This window comes from Pezoporus flaviventris, unplaced genomic scaffold (assembly GCF_033815535.1).
Source record: "Pezoporus flaviventris isolate CSIRO_AGI_PZ_B2104156 unplaced genomic scaffold, CSIRO_AGI_Pfla_v1 ptg000078l, whole genome shotgun sequence".
Taxonomy (NCBI): domain Eukaryota; kingdom Metazoa; phylum Chordata; class Aves; order Psittaciformes; family Psittacidae; genus Pezoporus; species Pezoporus flaviventris.
Window position 1 is genome coordinate 10,967,650 of NW_026892626.1, and position 21,020 is coordinate 10,988,669.

At 39.6% G+C, this 21,020-nt stretch overlaps 2 protein-coding genes across 4 annotated transcripts in view; one reads left to right on the forward strand and one right to left on the reverse strand.

Moving 5' to 3' along the window:
- The first annotated feature begins 20 nt into the window (after positions 1-20).
- Positions 21-12,040, forward strand: LYRM1 (LYR motif containing 1). Of its 2 annotated transcripts, none has more exons than XM_061474239.1 (4): positions 21-104; positions 6,999-7,157; positions 8,192-8,284; positions 9,915-12,040. In XM_061474239.1, exons 2-4 carry the CDS (start codon positions 6,999-7,001, stop codon positions 10,029-10,031), a joined length of 369 nt encoding a protein of 122 aa, XP_061330223.1. In that variant the 5' UTR covers positions 21-104; the 3' UTR covers positions 10,032-12,040. The 2 variants fall into 2 exon arrangements, with proteins under 2 accessions (XP_061330223.1, XP_061330222.1); XM_061474238.1 differs by lacking the exon at positions 21-104 and adding an exon at positions 1,620-1,828.
- Positions 12,041-17,050: 5,010 nt separating this feature from the next.
- The window catches only part of DNAH3 (dynein axonemal heavy chain 3), a 66,814-nt gene continuing 62,844 nt past the window's right edge, over positions 17,051-21,020 (reverse strand). For both annotated transcript variants that reach the window (XM_061474243.1, XM_061474241.1), the window contains 4 exons: positions 19,835-19,977; positions 19,078-19,282; positions 17,636-17,773; positions 17,051-17,454 (listed from right to left, as the gene is read on the reverse strand). In XM_061474243.1, the coding sequence (XP_061330227.1) occupies positions 17,101-17,454; positions 17,636-17,773; positions 19,078-19,282; positions 19,835-19,977 (840 nt within the window). In that variant the 3' untranslated portion in view covers positions 17,051-17,100. The remainder of the gene's footprint in view (positions 17,455-17,635; positions 17,774-19,077; positions 19,283-19,834; positions 19,978-21,020) is intronic.

A 21,020-nucleotide genomic window follows, 5' to 3' on the forward strand; every position in this document is an offset into this window, starting at 1 on the left:
CTCGCCGTGTCCCTCGCCCACCGGAGCGGGGGGACGGGGCCTACTGGGGCGGAACCGCCGCCACGAAGGTGGGGAGCGGGACCTCGATACTCTTCCTCCCTAAGGTAAAGCGAGAAGATGGAGGGCGGGCAAGCCGACACGCGGGGAAGGCAGAGGGGAGAGCACTGGCTGGAGGCCTTTGGGGTTGGGCAACCCTCTCCTCTTCACGCAGTGGTTCCGCCCGGCTGCAGGGGCAATGCCGCCCCGGCAGCCAGCGGGCAGGAGGGCGCCCGCTCCTGCAGCGCCCCCCGGCGGCAGCGGGCAACGGCGGGGGGGCGGCCACCGCCATCGTAGCGCTGGCAGCAGCCTGCGTGGTGCACAGGAGGCGGAGGACGGCCAAGTCCCACAGTCACACTGCTCTCCGCCAGTGCATTTACAGCCCTGCGCTGTGTGAACGGGACCTTTCTTAGGGTAGGCCTGACCCCCACAGCCTGTGCCTGCCTGGGTGCAGCAGTAGCTGCAGAGGTGACTGTGGCATGGCCTGGGTCCCAGGTGCTGGCAAAATGAGTCCCGAACCTCTCACCTGCACCTGCATATCCTGTCAAGGAGGTGTCCTGTCACCATCAGGCCCAAGGGTTCTCCACAGAACCCGAGAGAAGACTGGGACAGATAGAGCAGCACTTCCCCAGTGTTCCTCTGCCCTTGTGCCAGCAATGAGGCAGGAGCCCCAAAGGCTGATCAATCGACCATTCAAGAGCGTCTAGTGCAAGTACTCCGTGAGGTTTTCTTGGCTCCAAAACTCCATATATATGGCGTGCTACAGTGCTCAGATAGTGACTGAAAATCGTATCTATCAATGTCCTGAGACCAAGGTGCTTGGAAATGGAAGGAGAGGGCTCGTAAGCTGAGTTTCATCAAATGACCCACAGAATGAAGTAAGAAATGGGGTAGGGAGGATTGTTTCTCGGATAGCATTAATATTTATACCTGTTCTTGAGTTTGGGAGCATTTCCAATGCTGGAAAATATTTCTATTCATGCATTCAGTTGCATTTGGCTCAAAGCCAAGATATGAATAAGGTGCATAAATCCATACTGGGATTTGTGTCTACACTGGTATCTTTCTGTATGCTTCTCTATTATATAAGTAAGGCCATCCAAGGATAGCTGAGACTTCATTTTCTCTGCTAAATATGTTGCACCACATTAAAACCTCTTTCTCTGCTTGTAACTAACAGAGAACTAAATACAAAGGAGGAGGAAAAGAGAAAATGGTTGTAACTGTATGAAAGCATAAGCAAAAGGGCTGCACAAGACTAGAGACAAGTTCACATTGCTTTAGTTTACCTGGAGACTGCGTGATTTTCAGGAGAAAGCTAAGAAATAGGTAAAGTGCTATTTTTTTTTGCTTCTCCTCCCCATCTCCACAGTCCAAGTCAGTATTTTTGTTCTTCCTGAGGCTACTCCAGCCCAGGAGGCACTCACAGCGCTGGAGTCCCTATGTCCTACTAAAGGTAGATAATGCCTCGACCAACTCAGACTGACAAAATGAAAACTTCATGATCAAAAGAGACTAGTTAAGGGTTCCCCTTTCATTTATACAAATGGAGAAAATGTTGTAGAATCCTAATTTCCTGAAATTTCAGTTATTTGAAATAACATAGGAAATCCAGAGATAAAACACAAGTCCTTGGTTTTACTACTTAATTGTATTCTCTTTGCATGCAGTTCCCTTTTTCTGATCAAAAGATTGCTCCGTATGTAAGAAAAAGCTTAGAAGAGATCCCAGTTCAGTCAGAAATCCAAGGCATGAATAGAACAGCAAAGCCTCATCCCAGCTGATGAACAGTGTAAGTACAACGACTTAGAGAGGCTGGTTCAGACGTATCGATCGGGGTTTCAGATCACTTCAGTTTGCCAGCACAAAGATACTGGTATGACAAAATCTGAACCCATGTGAAAGTCACTTTGCTTTCAGGTATCGTAACTGAGTAACTTGATTCATTAACTTCATTCTTTTTCACCAAATCTGCATAGATTTCTGACTGCAGCATGTAGATTGAAACAGTGAGAAATAGTTGGAATCGCATTAATCCTTGATGGAAACTACTTGAAATTTACTTGCATCACTGGTAGAAAGGAGGATGTAACACCATCATGGAAGAATAAGAGCTTTCATTTTAGTTTGTTTTTCACCATGTGAAGATGGACTATTTTAGCTGTGATTAAAGTTCTGCTATGATTTGGTTTTGACTAAATACTAAAGAAAGATTGTTCAATTAAGAATAAAAATCAGATGAGCTTTCACTTTGCTATGTACTGCAGCCACGTGTGGTCGATGTTTGCAGGGCACTAGCTGTCACAGGCCACTAACTCACTGATTTGAGTAAAAGAAGATAAAATTATTTTTGTAGAAACTGGATTTTGGAAATTAGTATCACTGGAAGGCATGTGACTTACCCAGCTATCACAGGAATCTGTGACCCCTTCTCTTCTCCCTGTGCCACAGGAACTCATTGTTTCAGTTGTTGTCCCTCAAGGGAATGATAGAACAAATTCACTGCTGCCTTAAGAAGCGCAGACTCATTTTGGCAGACTGGCATGAAAGATGAATATGGATTACTGACCTCCAGTTGCTGTATATAGCTGTGAAAGGAATGATAGCAGCAGGAGAGAGACTGCAGGTCATTCTTTCGCTAAATGGTATAATTTAGCTCTTAAAACAAAGGCAAGATATGTACAGGTCTTCACATCTCTTTAGTTAGCCAAAAAGTGCATTTGAAACTATGAGATATGGGTTATCATGCAGGCCATAGCTGCTGTTGATCCATGCTATAATGTTGATACGCCATGCTTTTGAATTATGTCACTTATTTCTGTAACAGAAATGTGATTATAGCTTGATTTGGATGGCAGTCAGCCCAGCAGTTTGTCACTGTGTCTTTAGGACTATTTGCCAGTAGCAAGCCAGCTGTCAAATAGAATTTGTGTTGTTTCTAAATAAAACATTTTACATCTGAGAAGTTCAAAGGCGTTTTTTTGAATTATTTCACACAGAGTTCTGTTCCCCACCATCTCTTCCCCTGAGCAAATATGGTTTCAGCATCAGCATTAATGCATGCCCTACTTAGCTGGGACGTAAAAGAAGAGATCTATTTGTTTAAAATGTAATTTTTTACCCATGAGCTATTCCTTGCACCCTTTGTTTCCTAAAATCCTCAATGTACTCATTGCTGACAGATTTTATATTTCAAGTGAGTAGCTAATACTTGACTTGAAAAGAAAGGATGAAATAAAATAGACTTACAACTTCATCAAAGGAGATAGGAGGAGAGTGCTGGACATGCTTTCTTAGCCAAGCATCCCTCCCTGGGAAGTAGCTGTAATTTAGCTGCTCTTAGATAGTCAGTGTTCATGCAGCTTGCCTTCTTTGCTTTGACAGTGCACTGTTGGGGTCACTTTACAGTGCAGTTGACAGATTCCTCTCCTTATTTTTATATAAACTTTAAATTCTAAACAAACCTGCAAGTAGCAGAAGACAACTGGTGTTTGACTAATTATTTAGATTAGTGAACTTCTGGGTCAATCATCTAAAAATCCAAAGGAATGCGTATTTGTTTCCCCAAAGAAAAATGTTATTACATTTCATAGTCTAAAGGACTATTTGTTTTAATTAACAATGAAAAAAGTTTGCATCCTCACCATGCAGTAACTCATTAACTGCTCAAGCCTCCTTTGCAAGTTTGGATACAATGGGATATTTCACGTGTTTGATCTGCATATTGGTAACAGGGGTTTGCACGTAGATCAAAAGAATGATACAACCCTGCGTTACCAGAACTCTGCCACGGCATCCAGCAAATGCTGTGTGGAAGGCAGTGCTTGGCTTCCCTCCAAAGGCTGAATTCTAACACTCAGCTCAAAAGCAACCTACCACTTTTCCCATCGATACATTTGTGCCTACAGACCTACCTTTGACCTCTCACAGCTTGTTTTGTTGCAGTGAACACCTGAAATTTGCTCAGTTAATACAACAGCCCTGTACTTTTTGACAAAAATGCCTGTGGTTAACCTCTGTGGGCTGCATTCTGCAATAAAATGAAGGGTGGCAGAAGTTAAACAATGGGTGTGAGTACCACAAGATGAGTGTTAGTGGGAAAGTGGTGTAACATCCACTTAACATTCCAGAGATGTGAAATATAATTATGATTTAAATGCCAAAGATGTAAGTTGCAAGATGAGTAACTACAAGGACATGAAAGCCTCCCTTATCTTCCTTTCTGTCCCACTCAGAATCATTTTTACACACCCACAAAACTAATACAAGTAGTGTCACTTCATGAAATTACACCTGATACATTACTTGTACTGTCACTTACATTTCTGTCAGTGTGGGCTCTGTTTATACCAAAGAAGAAAACCTGCAATCTCATTTACAGCATTTTAACTTGGAAGTAATTTTGCTGTTGGTGGAATTATCCTGTATTTAGAGTCCCACTCAAAATCTGAGCCAGGCTTTGAGTTTTGTCCTGTCTGCTCCCATCTGTGATAGACAGGGGTCCTCTGGCCGTAAAGAGTTCCTCACACATTCATTTATGTATCTTTGCAGAAATGGTCTATGAGCAGGTCTGTAACATTAGAGATTGTTGACTAAATGAGCCATATATATGAAAAGCTGCTTAATGTCTTTCACATCATCTAGCATATGTGGGAAGGAGAGCAATAATGCAGAAATGCAGCCCATGCCTAGGTGAAGGGCTACACAGTTCTCTATCAATTCCAACACTAAGAAATTAAAAAGTTCTAGGTGGGGGAGCAGAAGCAACTAGTGGGGAAAAAAAACCCACTGATTCTAAAACTTTAAACAATAATTTTATAAACAGGTTCTTGGTATGATTAAAACCCAAAAGCGACAGGTATGATTACAGCTCTGAGCAAAGGACATGCACTGTGCAAGTTGTGGCCTTGGAAACTGTCTGATGTCTAGGTCAAAATTTAAACCTCTATTTTAAACATTTTTTCTCCTGACATTATTCCTCTAATTTTTCTTTATGTATTACATGAAAACCTGAGCTGACAGTTTCCAGTGCAGTACTACCTTTTATTAGCTGTCAGCAGGAAACAAAGAGTCTACCAGAAAGTGATACCTTCAACTAAAAGCAGAGGGGTGAGAGGCCAGGAGGGGCTGTAGGTTAAGGACACGATGTGGGACTTGGCTTGTGCTTGGTCAGCCGTTGTAATTGAACTGTTTATTTTCTGTACAAAATACGCACTTCGCAGAGGGAAGCAGTGGTTTTTCAGATACACGTACACACATAGCTTTGTGTATGACTAACGCTATTGCCTGAAATGGAGCTGCAAAGTGGGTAAAGTGAAGCATTTATTCCAAAGTGTTTCCTATTTCTATTTCCTAGAAATACCATAAACATTTACTAGAAATACTGGGTAGGAAGGATCATTTTTATATCTGAGGGGAAAAGATATGATTGCTTAAATGTTTTAAAAATACAAATAGAAAAATAAAAAATGTTCTCTCAAGAATCAGAGAAAAACAGTTTTATGTCTGTACTTCTTAAGATCCTTAACAGAGTTCATGAAGCAACAAAAAGTCCTTAAATCATAGCAACAGTTAAGACAAAATATGCTTGGATTTAATACACTGGGGGCTTTTTTAGTGAAACGAACTATGGCACGAGTCATGTCTTCAGTTAGCATCTGTAACTCCGACTGGTGAGGAAAAGACGGTGTGAGTAGCTGAAGCCACAGGAGGACCGAAATACTACTAGAAGTTAGCTGCTGTGGTGGAGGCTGCCACTTGGGAACTAATACGGCTTGAGGAGACTTTGGGTCAAAACCCTGTGCTACTACCCACACGACAGTCAGATGAGTGACGACGGCCACGCTGCTAGACTTCGGGTGCGTGCATTGGGAAGTGGCTTTTCCTCTATGATCAAGGGAGGAGAGTGCTCCCTCCAGAGGGCTGTTCAGGCCATCTGGATTACCCTGCTCCACACTGTCCTTCGGAGGAGCTGTTCCCAGCTCACAGGTCTCATTTCAGGGTTGATTCAGCCACAGTAACTAGAGTTCCAGGTTTGCAAATGGATCCTGACTCAGTCAGGTAGTGGCCTGTCCCTGATATCTGTTCCTCGTTGCATCTATATACTTACTGTGTAGTGCTACTGCATCTGCCTTTTGGACAGGAAGGTATCCTCAGTAGCTGTGGTGTCCCTCAATAGCTGTGGTGTCCCTAAAGCACTAGTCATTGTTTCTGCAGTGGATTTTTTTCACGAATAATTGTTGTCTGACATGAAATAGTGTCAGTGATGATAAAATACTCATTTAAATAGAATAAGAATAGAATAGGATGTCATTCTTGATTTCTGACAAAGATTCCTACCACACCTGGAGGCTGATTCAGTGGGCTGAGCAGGTATGCAGCTCTCTGAAAATAAAGACATTCAGAACTTTCCTAAATCCACAGTTAGTCTGCCTCTCCTGCAGTGCTTAGATAAAATAACTTTCATCACTTTTTCATCACATCAAACTCCAGCTGAATCATTGTGGTTGTTTTATCATGTATTTTATTCACAGATCCAAGATGCTTTGCAAAGACAGGGGCAGCACTGGTACAACAGTTTCACAGGAAGAGGGATGCTCAGAGTTTCAGTGACTCGCCCAATGTCTGTTGCAAAATAGCAGTGAAGCAAAACCTGGGCATTCTTGTACCAGGCTTGTGATTCAGCAAAGCACTAAAGCAAGTGCTTAACTTTGAGCAAGAACTGGAGCTGTTTGAATGGAGATAGGTTTGAGTGTCAGTTTAAATACTTGGCTGGACTGGGTCTTCAGCTTTCAATAGCTAATAACTGTTTACTACTATTTTGGGGCTTTTGTATAGCTCAGCATATCTTTAGATGGTAGAAATATCTTTAATTCAATTGTGTGAGAAAGCATACTGCTTGCTGGCTTTTTAGCAATTCAAATGTTCATGCATATGTCTGGGGTTTTGTGTTGCTTTTTTAGATGACCCCAGTTACTCGACAAGAAGTTCTTGGCCTTTACCGCAAGATATTCCGAATAGCCAAAAAATGGCAATCAGCATCAGGACAGATAGAAGAAACTGTTAAAGAGAAAGCGTACATTATCAATGAAGCCCAAACATTATTCCGAAAAAACAAAAATGTGAGTATCCTTACAGTTTTGATTTTCTGAATGGTTGTCCCTCTTGCTTTTTGGACCGTCACAGTGATTGGGTGCTAACATATGAATATAAGAGCTGATTTCCCAACACTTCACTCACCTTAAATGCTGGTGTATTTTGGTTATATTTTAAATCCCACCACTGAAATAGTAATAAGAAAACTCAAACCATTTCAGCTCTTCATTAACTACTGTAGAAGTCTACAAGGTTTAGAGCTTTCACTAAAAAGTACTAATAAAAAATTAAATTCAAAAGACACTGCTTATGTAATTGAAGCAGCTTTTATCTTTTAGAAAGTTAGATAAATGTATCATTACCCCTGCAATGGCAAACAGAGCTCAGTAGCTTCTTACACTTCTTTTCTCTTCTCAAAGCAGCAATTATTGGAAATTCTTTTAAAAGAAGCACTTTTTTTTTCTTAAGGAAGAAATTTCAAACCCCTCTTGAAAGGGACAATACAGACTGCATGGTAATCGAAGGTCCTTTTTGTAATCTAGATCGCAATGCTTACTTATATCCCATTTTGGAGTGGGACTAAATTGGAGTAATTCAAAATAAAAAAAAATGGATGTAAGTCACAATTTACACCACATTTCTGACTTCAGAGGGAGTTTCAGGATAGGATGATAACAGAGTGTAAACCAAGGAGTCTCTTCTCTTTCTTTTCTAGCTATCTTGCTGAGTGATGAATGGGTGAGTGTGGTTTTTTTCATAACTATATTAGTAGTTTACATGTGTATAGTCTTTTTTACAATGAAAATACCATGTTTGGGTAAAACCCTCTTTCTGTAGTCTCAGTCAAGATAGCTCCAGGCCTTAATATCCAGCACCATCAAGCCTAGAACTATTGAGTCAATGCAAATGTTACCTTTTATGGATATGGAAAATAGATAATTGTATTCTTGGGATTGCCAAAAAAAGCTAGAGAAAGTCATGTGGCTGTGCATCATTTACACTTGAGCTTTCAATTGCTAACTGCTGTACTCATACAAAACATTTGTTTCTATGATCTTAGGTAACAGATCCAAAGTTGATTAAGCAGTATATAGAAGAATGTGAGGCAAGAATTGAAATTGGACTTCACTATAACATCCCCTACCCAAGGCCTGTGAGTAGAAATCTTAAGTCACAAAATCTTCAGCTGCACCCTCTTGGCTCTCACTAGGCAATAATTACATCACAGTCCACATCACTGTCTCTGCAGTGCATTTTTAGATGAGCCGGTATTTAAATGCCATGCTAAATCAGAGCCAAATAAGCCAAATGTGTATAGAAATGTTTTCTATCTATCTTATTTCCCTGTAAATTGGCTAATTTCTTCACAAATTAAGAAGTCAAAGTCTAAATGGAGTTACATGAGCTAAACTCTCAAGGCCTTTGAATATTTAGGCAGTCTTGTCCAACCAATGTCCAACCAGAAAAAGACATTAATGGAATCAAATCTGTTAATCTTTCCACGTAATAAAACAAGATAATAAAAATACTTAATTACATCTGCCATAGATACAGTTATTTTTTACAGTTATAGCCTGCGTTACTGGTAGCTGTTCTTCTAATAAATCAGGTCTTATGAAACACCTGCCTATGTTGCTTCTTTTCCCCTCTTCCTAGAGAAAAACATGTCCAAGATGACCAAAATGCTGAAAGTTGCAGCAGTGTCTTCTATTGCACCATTCAGTATAGTTACCTCACTGCTGAGTCACTTCTGTCTGTAGTACTTTATGCTGCCTCCCATAGAAACTTTCTCTCAACTCCTGTTGATTAGTTTGTATTTTCACATCTGTAGTTTCCTTATCAAGGAAGTCAAGATTAAATTTTATCTATCTCCATCAGATGCTTGCCTAGAATATGGTCAGTGTTAGCATCTGCTTCACATACAGCTTTTTCTCCAGGATAGAGAATAACAATGCACATCTGGCAAACAGTGCTCCTAGAAAAGGGCTTAAAATTTATGCTCTGCAGTGGCTTCAGAATCCCAGAGGATCAGTCCAAGATCCGCTGTCTCAGACAAACTGGATGATCATTATTTTTCAGATTCTAGTAATCTCTATTACTGCTTTAGTCAGTGCTTTTACTACTACTTGCACCTAAACAGCTCTCTTACAGGATGACAGCCTCAGCAACAATAACATCTGACTGCTAACACCTACATTTTTCAGTCACTTAGCAGGGGGGGATATAGTTGCATGACTCCCACTAACAGTCCTATGAAATACAAAGACATTGTCAATCAAAGGAAGACCCTGTTACTTATTGCTCTTTCTGCTTGTGGAGTCATTGACATTGTGCATTTTAATATGGTATACATAATCATAACAATAAGAAGACAGTCTTTCAGTACATACAGTTTTGTGACTTGTTAGGTAGGAATGAGTAGAATACACTGCTACTCAGGTATTTTGAGAATTTTCTAGGTCTTACCGTTCTGGAACATTGTCAGCAGTCCTATTTCAGCAAGCATTATATCATTACAATCTGATACCAAGCTCCAAAACAAGGTCATTAAAGCCTAATGTATATATGATTTTAATAAACACAACATTTAGGGCCTGAAAGTTACACCACTAATCACACCTCAGAGTGCTCTTCCTAGAAATCTAATAAGCTGGATGGTACAGTTGCCCTTTCCAAAGTGTGAAGAAATTATTTCAAACTCAATGAAACCTAGTCTGTATATATACTTTCTTTTTCTTGTAGCTTCTCAATTTGCACCTAACTGGTTGGATTTTCTTTTCCAGATCCACCTGCCTCCTATGGGTCTTGCCCATAAACAAGGCCGTATGTTGCGACACCAGGAAAAGTTAAGGAAGATTTCTAAGCCAATATACTTGAAATCCCATGATGAAGTTTCATAACCCATTATTTAAGATGTGATGTGTAATCACATCATTTAAACTGTGGACTGCAATCGAGGTGATTTGTGTGCACATCTGTGAATGAAGCTGTTTGGTCACCTGCTCACATATTTCTGGATGCCAGAAAGCGATGATATAATGTATACGATGGACAAGATTGGTCTGGTATTTATTACATTTCAACCACTGACGCCTCAATAAAGGTAACACTTTTCAAGGAGCGAGGTGTGATACAAGATTACTTTGACATCAGGAAAATTACATCAGGTTTTTAAACTCTGTTCATTTATAGCAGGGTTCCCTGGTGGTTTGAGAATTATATATGCTCAGTTGTGATTCAAGGCAGTGCCTTGTGTAAGAGTCAGCAAGAATCAAGAAAGCCCAGGAGAATAAAGCAGACACTGTACCTCCAGACCTTCCAAATGCAGGTGGGAATACACTGACTGCAGCTGCACTCCTTCCTCTCTTGTCCCTGCTCTGCCTATTGTCCCTGAAGAATCGTTCCAGTTTCATAGTACCCTTATAGAGAAATATTGTTTCTAAAGGGACAGTAGCAAAGGGACAGCAGAAATGCCACAAGTCCTCCTTTTATCTTTTTGCAAATTGCAGGGGAGTAGCCTAGACCCTCTATGTCATCTTTTCTTTTGGTTCCCCCTCACTTCCTTTGGACAGGGCGTGGATATGAAATGCAAAGTTTGGAATGCCATTACACAACTTGGAGTGAAACATTCCACTCTTGGGTTCCTCGGGTTCCTCAGGTTCCCATGTATGGACTGACTGAAAACTCTCCCTTCAGGGTATCACTATGGAAGCCAGCTTAGGATGCTTTGCGTGTCTTCACTGTGCATTTTTACATGGTTAGCTTTTCAGCATAATCAGCACACTGGCTTTCTCAACAATTATTTTAGAGTTAGGTTTTAATTCTTACATTATGGACAGAACTTCACCTTTATTAAAAGAAAGCACCTACAACTATTTCTTCTGCCTTTTAAGTTTGAGGGCCATTTCTGTTTTGCAGGTGCCTCGTGAATGGAAGTGAAATTAAATTAATTGCCCCCTCACTGGCCACCAATTGTTTTGGCTCCCTTTCAGTGCTCTGGCTTTACCAGGCTGTTTTCTTCAGGAAAGGTAGGCTAGAAGTACCAATGAGACCAAGCTGTGGACAAGAACCACACTCTACTGGGAGACTGTATAAGCACAGCCCACAGCTGTGTTGAGGGCAGAGGGTATGAGCAGCAACCTATTCCAGCCAGAAGTTAAGGATGGTAAAAAAAGCAGATTTGAAAAATGCAGTGTACATTATTTCCTACTGAAATGGGCAAAACCAATGAAGTATCATTTTCTGAGCTCTACAAGTTCTAATAGAAAATGGCAAAGAAATATTCCTGTCTACCTTAAAAATAAGTTAAAACTGGTCATGTGCAGAACAGAGTGACAGTTGCTTCCCAAGAATGTACTGTGGAAAAAAAAAAAAACAAGTGGATGAGAAAGTACAAGGAAACAATGAGAAGAACAAGTCAGCATGACAGGTACTGTCTAGTCCAATTTCTCACTACCTTTTATGGCTCCAGTCCACAAAGGTATCTATTCCCATATAATTATTTCCTGGGAATACCTCCTGTGGGAAGTATCATGTAAAATGCCATTGTTCTGCCTGTCAGTGGGAGCTTTGCAAATTTACTGCTGCCAGGAAGACACAAAACAAAACTCCTTTAGCAGAGGAAAAGTGGGATGGAACAAAGACAGTAAAAAATAACGTGATTATACACACTGCTTAATCCTTCATTGAAACAAGTCCAAATACAGTCTTTTCCTATCCTCATGCACAGTGTAGACGTGTCAATTGAGCCAAAGAAAAATGTGCAGAGACAAGTGTTTTGAATGGGAGCTTAGGCTTATTCTTTATCATTGAGCTATCATTCTGAATCTTCTGAATTGTTAAAATTCACGTGGCTAATGAAGGTACTGATGCTGTGACTCATCAGGTGGATAAACAGCTATGTAAATGAGCACTGTCAATTTACTGTCTGTATTATAGTCACAACTCTTTCCTGAGCACATACTGTAAGATGTAGATTATTAAAAGAGAACATCCCTAAAGTTACCTAATTGAAATAACGATGAGTTTATTTCTGAAGGAAAATATAAATAAGCAATTTTAAAAAGTCTCAAGTAGCCTTAAGTAACTCAAATGAGTATCCACTTCCTTGACTGAAAAGCCAGTAAATTGAACTGCAGTAACATTATCACATTATTTGAGATGCTTTCAAATGCTAGTCTATTTTTCAAAGTAAGTGTTTGAGAAACTAGTATTAACTAGTGCCTGATCTTCATTATGGCCCAGCACCATAAGACTGAAATTTCTTAAAACCCCAAGTCTGTTCAGCTAAAGGAAGGATTAGATCTGCTCTTTCATCAAGTCTGGAGGCCAAACCCCTTTTTTTCACAGCTTAAGTTAAACTCTGTATGACAAAGAGAACCTGCCTTAAAGAGAGTGCTTTGTTTTTAGAGGTCAAACTGGCAAACTTCCATTTTGAGGGAGCTTCATAAAAAGAATTTCATCTGCAGGTCAGTCCAGTGGGTAGGCAGACATCTGAACTGGTACTCATTGTATTCATTTCCAAGGACCGTGCAACTGCTGTCAGGTATCCCAACAATGGTGCAATATATCATTCCTACACATTAATTTTACTTGCAAAAAGATGTTGTCCAAAATGCATCTGAGTTCTTGAGAGTTTGTAATACACTGGATTCAGCCAGTCAGTGTACACTCTGTCCTGTACTTCCTTAACTTTGTGCACTCCTGTTCCAGAAAATACTGTCTCTTTCAAGCTATCACACTAGTCAGGAGATGCTTTAGAATAGTTTAGAATAAAGATGATAGTAACTTTATATTCTTTAGAAATTAAATTCCGAATCAGCTGCATGAAACTCTCCTGCAAGCTAAGCAGTAGCAATGCAGTGGTAATTTGTTGATGGGGTATCTGGCCTTGAATATCTCAATAAAACCTCCTTTCTGAATATTCTGTCCCTAACTCCTTATTTATGAACCCATGTGCTTATGAAACCAAATTAACACTAACATTAGTAAGCACATAGTCATTTAAGAAGATGGAGTTGATACCTGCTTACTGAATGCACCCCCTCACTGTTGTCTAGGGATGAGGAAACACTCAAGAAGTTGCAGCAGTGACCCAATATATCCCAAGGGAAGTATCAAACTGAAACAGGTTAAGAGGGATTAGGCTATCTATCTGATCTATCTTCCCACAGATACAAGTCTGTTCTTGTAATACCTTTTAAATCTAGAGAAAATAAGCCAACCTCACTTGCTTGGGGCCCTACAATGTATCCGTCAGAAATTATTATCAGTAACATCCATCTTTTAACCACAGACAAAAAGATCACCTACTTGATCATATCTATAAATTAATTTTCAAGAATTGTAATTACAGGAGAGATCCACACTTTTCACTAATTTTTCTGATCCTATTAGGCAAAACGTTCTAGCTTATAGGAACTTATAAGTAGAAGAATGCTTTGTACTGTCTTTTGCTTTTTCATTGTATAATTTTCTCTTTAACAGCCCAATGGTGCTAAAATCAACAGAGATAGTACTTTCTGTTCTTGAAATGGATTTTTGTACAGATGAGATAAGAGAAAGGGAATGTCTGTCTTACAGCATCTCAAGCTGAAAATCTGACTCTGCTCTAAGGAAAAAACATCTCTTGCTCTGTAATGTCTGCATACTGCAATTTTTCCATCTGCTTTGAGTTATTAGCGAGGCTGTAAATCTATAATTTGCTGTAACTGCAGGTATTTTTTGTGGTTTGTTTAATGAGAATTTCTAATTAAGAAATTGAAATACTGAACCTGTAAAGCCAAGAATTCTAATATTATTACAAGGTACTTTATTTCCCCAAAGATTTTCCACATTTTTATCATGTCTAACAGCTGAGTTGTTTTTTATTTTATTTCTTAATGCATCTCAGCCAAGAAATCTTGTGAATGCTAATGTTTAGCCAGTTTATCCTTCAGGAACGTCTGGACAGTGCTCAGGAAATAAGGTCAGGAAGCTCATTTTAAAGAACCACAGAAAAATACCTCCAAGACAGATATCCCTCAACAGTAAATTCCATTACTTTTTCTCTAACAGTAAGGGCAGCCCAGGAAATCACATACTTCAGTGACCATCAACTAAAGCAACTCAGCCGTGCTTGATCCCTGATGAAAGGGCAAGCAAGAGATGCATGAAGACAGACAGACTTCTCTCTTGTCTAGATCTGTTGGTCACACCTACAAAAGCTTGAAATACATCTTTAATTACATTCTGAGAGATACCTTCATCTCAAATCTAACATTAACACAGAAGAAGCATTTAGAAAATCAACACAGTAACAAGGACGCTGCACACAATACAGCAGCAAAGCCACTATATATTCACAGAACTGTTGTTATTTAATAAACTACCAATTAGTGTTTGTTCACGGAAAGGTGTTAACAAGCAACCCACATGGCAAGCTATCCTACAGTATTTTCCAGTAGTTTAAAAGTAATCTATCTCCATAAAATATAATTTAGGTAGCACTTACTAGTGAATCTGTTTTTAACTTAAAAGGGCTTAATTTGGAGGACTGTGCTTGTAAGACTAGTATTTTCTGAAGAAGGATCAAGAAACTCAATCCTCAAATGCCATCTTCTCTTAATTTTACTGTTTTAAGAATCATTACTACATTGTTGCCTCAGCTTCCCTTTCAGCAGTGCCTCAGCAGCCACAGGTAAGCTGTCACCAGTCACTGGCATGCATGAACTCAAATCTAAAAAGATCGATCCTTCAGAGGTTAGTGATTGAACTGATCAGTCCATAGGGAAGGATCTAAGAGCCAGGTCTAGCCTCTCCGGCCTGCATGTAAAGCACCTGGCAAGAGGAGGCTCATGACTAGTTTTTAACCTCTGATGCCAGTATGACCTAATTAGTGATCTGAATTGTTGCTGTGATAACAACAATTAGATGCAGCCATTCAAAACTATGGTAACTACCACAATGGGTTTTTTTTAAATATATAGTACATTTCAGTTACTTGTAATCATGTTACAAATACAAAGTGTCTGTGTTATGAAGTCTGACAGAATACAGGGGTTTTAAAGGACCAATTTTAATTAATTTGTTTCTAGATCTTTTGAAACATAATTCTCTTATCAAAAAATGGTTGTCAGTTTGAATGACTGTGCTGTAACATTCATAAACAAGTTTATTTCTGCTATAGGTGCCAAGTATCTTTTGGTCTAAATTGTTAAAGAGTAGTTTCTTCCCATCAGTAAGCTGAAACCCTTGCACATCTCTGTCCCATTTACTGAAACAAATATCCATTAAGGCCTGACATTTTTGCTCTAGTCACAATGTAGCCATAATGATGCTCCAAGTGCTTGTATACTGTACTGTTAGTGAGGCACCAAATATGGTTCAGGAAGAAACTGTACTCATGATCTATGCTTATCTTTGTGCAGAGCAGCATTGTAAAACATAGCTGTAACTCTCCTGGCTTACCTGTATGTTACTGTTCTTAAAAGTTAGTATTTTATGAATATCTGTATAAAACAACCTGAGGGTTAATAAAACAATACTTAACACTGTTTTCACCTATTACAGCTAAGCATCACATAACAGAGAAATCCCTACGATAAGAACTGCATGTTCTAATGAGTCGTAGCACCATCACTTAGTGACTGTAGCAGGATATTGCAAATTGCTGAATTACAGCTGCATCTCTGACTTTATGAGGCCTCAAGCAAGTTATTAAAAATGCTGCAATTTGGGCAGTGAATAAAAAAAACCCAATGAACTAGGGCCCTAAATTAGTGGATGTTTATGCAATGGGTTTTTTTTTTAAATGTTTGCCTTGATCTTCGTGCTTCTCCTGTACTGTGTACACACAAGTCTAATGATGCATCTTTAGTACCTTCTTGGCATGCTGTGGGGATTAACTAATGACTGCACAGCTCTTTGAAGATGTTCAGGCCATTTTTTTTTAATTAATGTTTGCAAGCTACTTTGAGCTTCTCTGATGAAAGGGCTTAAACAGGTACAAAATTTCAGCTGGTTATTAGGGCAATATGCAAGAAGGCAAGATAAGGAAGAAAATGAAACTACAGGAAAGAAGGACACAGCTCCATTTATCAGGAATCTGGGATATGTGGGTAAATAATAGTGAAATAAAAAGTTAAAAAACTATAAGACAGGCATACTGCTCCGAGAAGTGACAGGTTCCCAATGCATGTGCTGTCTAGAGGTTTTCCATGGAATTGTGAGGGTGATGAGGCACTGGAACTGGTTGCCCAAAGTAGTGATAAATGCTCCATTCCTGGCAGTGTTCAAGGCCAGGTTGGACAGAGCCCTGGGCAACATGGTCTAGGGTGAGGCATCCCTGCCCATGGCAGGGGGATTGGAACTGGATGATCTTAAGGTCCTTTCCAACCCAAACCATTCTATCATTCTATGATTCTGAGGCACATTTTCACAGTGTCAGTTATTACAATTTTACAATACAGTCCTGGCAGTTCATTCTAGCTAAGGACTGGGTTTATTTGTTGGCAACAAACTATTCTCATCTTCTCCCTCTTTGCCCTATATACTCCTGGGACAGGGAAGTGGTAGGCAAATCCAGAGAGTCTTATTTGCAAGAGTCATGGATTAGATTCCCATTAAAATCAGCATAATTTCTTGGGCCCAATTTCATGAACAAAGCAGCCCTATGATAGTAGCTAAATGTTAGTATTTGGATTTCACAAGACTTGTAATTATGTGGGTAGCATACAGTTTGATGGGAGTTCTGTTCATTCTGATCTATTGCTAGATAAAGCCCAGGCCTTTGAAATAAGTTTCTGTTTGCAGTGTTCTATTTTCACTGACTCTTGGTTCAGTGGCTAATAATGGCTAAAAACCAAAGGAACTTGGGAGCTGCTTTGAAGTCAGCAGGAAATCCTGATACATAAAAATAAATAAATGCAGACTTTGGGGAGTAAAGTATATCTTTTAATAACAAAATATGAGTGTTTGACATACGTATCCTCAGTCATCCAACTGGCATAGTGCTGCCACACCTCGATTTATCCAGTGTTTCTGGGGCTTGTCTGATGGGAGTTCAATTGAGAGAACATAGTTGGTTGAGTGGCCAGTAGTGGATAAGACACCTTTTCTCTCGCTTGTCTTGTATACAGGGCATAAATAGATGTTCATATGAGAAAATTTGGAACTATCTCCAGGTTTCAGCCAAATTACGGGCAAAGAATCATGAAGGATTTTTGGAAGCGATTCTCCAATTACCAGGGATTCTCTATCCCATCGTGCACCTTCCAAAAAAAGGCCTCTCACGTAAGCCCCATCTTCTGGCATTTTCTCCATTGTGTGCTCCTGTTGCATCACCTAGAATGATTAAACCATTGCTTGCTTTATTTTTATCTGGAGTATATTAAAACCTATAAGTGATAGCCTGAAATTGCTCCTTTAAATAAAACTGCTTTTCATTTGCAGACTCTATTCCTTACTGCCCCAGAACATGTTTCAAGCTGTTCAAGAAAAACAAAATTCTGCTGCATTTTCTTACCTCAAATTCAAATCCAATATGGTCAATTGGGATTGCGTATTTTCTGGCATAGTTTTGTAAGACACCGGTCAAAAAAGACTGAGTGAAGTAGAATCCTGAGAGCCAAAACACTGTGGGTGGCCCATTGATGACCCAATCCTGAATATATCGAGAAAAAGCAAACAAGAAAACATACATTTGTAGCTTCACTGTGCCGATTCACCAGAAAAATGATGTCTTTCAGGATGCTGTTCCAGGTATACCGAAACAGCACAGTGAGATGTAAACCTTGATGAACGCTCTGCATATAACCATTACTTCTGTATATTTCAGAGATGGCAAATCACAGAAGTCACTTATTTATGATGAAAAGAAAAATAATCACTCATTTTTAAACGACCACAACTCGGTGCTACTGAGAAAGAAATTTCAGAAAGTAGAATAAGCATATTTTGGTAAGTCTAGATTCTACCCAGAAAAAAATAAAAGGAAAAATTATTTCATTTGGACACTTGTACTCTCTTTTACAGTCTTGTAAACACCAATCTCCTAACATGAAAAAAGGCCACATTTTCTTACATAGCATTTTTACCGATCACCGTGAGGGAACTACAGCCAACACATCAAATCCTAGTAGAGGAAGCCAATCCAGTAAAAAGATGACAGACAAGGAGATCTTGGGCCAGGATCTTTGTTGTGTATCACAAAGGCATTAGGAAAAAAAAGTAAGGGCGCAATGTCCTCACACTACTCTAAGCCATTTGGAGTCAAAAGAAGCCCATGTGGTACTCTAATTCAGTGAACAGGAAACTCTGCTGCTTACACAAATCTTTAAGACACTTCTTTCTAGCCTTCTCCTCCCCTGATTTACATGAGTGTCATGGTTTAACCAAAACCAGGACAGTGGAGTTCCACTGCATCTCAGTACCCTAGCTATTTAAGGTACATCTAAAACTTCAAGTAATTTAAAGAGAGCTCTAAGAATGCAAGGGAAAGGGTGATGGAAGAGTGAGTAAAGAATAAAATAGCTTCTTTAAAAATGTGTGGAAGCGGTGTTGCTTTCTATTAAACCTGAAAGAGATTTACAGTCACATATATAAAATTTAACAGTGCCCGTTACGCACCATTTCTAAAGCACCCTCACACCTGGTTCAACACCCTTTGAGCAGGGAAGTCATTAAGACATCAATGCAAACTAAAATGCCTCTTCTAGAAACAGAAACATGGAAACTACCATATGCAGCTCTGGATTAGCACCAAAGGATTATATTCCCAATTCACCCTGCTGAGCAATTGCCCAGCTAATTCCAATGCTGTCAATGCAATGTATATTGGGTCATAAATCTCTACAAACAGTTAACAATCTGGAGCTATAAGGCTACTGTTGAGTGAGGACAGTACTGATACACATTTCAGCTTTCAAACACTAACTCCTTAGACCTGTCAGTCTCGGTTTTGCATACCTGGAAGAAGACCAAGCGACAGAGGAGATCAGACACATAACTTCCCAGTGGCTTCAGTGATGGATAGGATTTGGCAGCCCACATTGATGGTACTTTTCCCATTAGCATGCTGTTGAAAACACCTTCAAGTTCAGATGACATCAACACTTGGCCTTTAATGGCTTTGCGTAAATTAATCAGACTGCTCCGAATAACTTCAGTAAGCCTTCAGATAAAACAAAGAAATTGTCATCTCATTATTTATTTCTTATTATCTGGCTAGAGGCCTCCGAGTCCAACTTGAATGAAGGGCTGATCAAAGCTGGTAAATGTCCTGTCAGAAAATCCTTACCTCACCTGTAGTTACCAAAACTCCTACTTAGAAAAACAAACAAAAAAACACAGAGAAATGAAAGACAGTGAAAATTCTCATTCTAGACAAGAGAAATCAAGTGACAAGAGCTTTAAAGATTGTAACTCTGATTAACACAGTGTGCTGTGAACACTGGGGCCTGGGTATGACTTAAAAAGAATAAAGTATGCTGTCCTACCTCAACACGACAAACACAAATGTGATTTAAGTTCATACGCCAAGCATGTAAGCACTATTTCTATATTAAGGTAGTCAGCTGCAGCTTTCAAGTCTTTTTTAAAGGTGCATCCAAAGAAGAATCTTTGTTAAGAACAATGTATTGTAAAATGCTTATAACTGCTTAAGCACTGGTAAACACAAGCATATTTCAGTATTAGTAGTGCTACACAAAACACTGAGCCATACCTGTTAAATCGAATTAGTTCTTGCCTAAGAACTGTATTCATCGACTCTTCATAAAGTACTGGGTACATCTTCATGACCACCTCCATATCAAAGTCACTTGGTAATTTGGAAAGGATGTCCTGTGCCAACTCTTCAACAGTTTCCTGAAAGCACAATTTTGCAGTGATAAGGTATTTCCTTTTTTTCACCCATCTTTATTCAATAAATTTCACAAAACACCACAGATTTTATATTTTTTCTGTACAATAACATATGTATTTTAGTCCATTTTTCTAAAGAAATAATGCTGACATGCTCTTACTCCGTGCAACATCCTGTCTGTCTCTGCAGGTGCCTTCTTGCTCCTTTTCCCTTCTCAATCATTTTAAATTTGTTAGTAATTTCTATTTAATTTGCAAAAATGTTTTCGTCAACTTCTACGGAAATAGGCAGCAGAACAGACAAACACAATCCTACTACTGCTACAATGAAGGAGAAGACAAAGCATGAAGCATGGGAGAAATGATAGGAAGACCCCAGCTACGAAAGAAGCTTTACTTATAGCATCAGCGAATAAGATCACTAGACAGCCCTGCAAATGAGGAATTGTCTATTGTCAGTTCCACTTTTCAACACTCCACTTGTGTATAAAATATACTATGTCAAATCTGAGGGGCTTGAAGGGTCATTTATCTCAAATGGGCATGGAATTGGCCTGAGTAACCTGAGCTGCAAGGACAGGATGAAGAAATTCCCAACATCTTCACAACCAGGTCCCATGGAGGGGTAAGGTGACAGTGAGGTCTGTGTCCAAGTGATTGTATTCTGCCAAACTGTCTGCTTTGTGCCACACAAGTCACAAACACAGTTACATGTTTGGGACTACAGAAACTAAAGCAGGCAAGGGAAGCAAAAATATTACATCTCAAAAACCAAACATTCAGTGAGTAATAACAGACTGGAAGTACCATTATAGCACAGACTTCACCAGGAAGACAACTTTTGCCTCTAATAGGTGTACATTGACTGCCTGATGGCTGAATGAGTTCACATAACTTCCTGTCACTCTGGCGTCTGTCCCCTAGTGAGAATGGCAGGGATGATCATACAACCACTGCTGGATGAAGTCAGGCCAGCGCATGAACCTCCATCACTGGAAGTTGTAGACTGGAATTAAATGTCATACTTTCAAAACTGCCTAAAGACG

What these genes read in the sequence shown, in the direction of transcription:
- LYRM1 (XM_061474238.1), top strand. An exon ending in TATTCCGAAAAAACAAAAAT is followed by an intron (nt 7,158 to 8,191) that starts GTGAGTATCCTT and finishes CTATGATCTTAG; the next exon opens with GTAACAGATCCAAAGTTGAT. An exon ending in ACATCCCCTACCCAAGGCCT is followed by an intron (nt 8,285 to 9,914) that starts GTGAGTAGAAAT and finishes TTTCTTTTCCAG; the next exon opens with ATCCACCTGCCTCCTATGGG.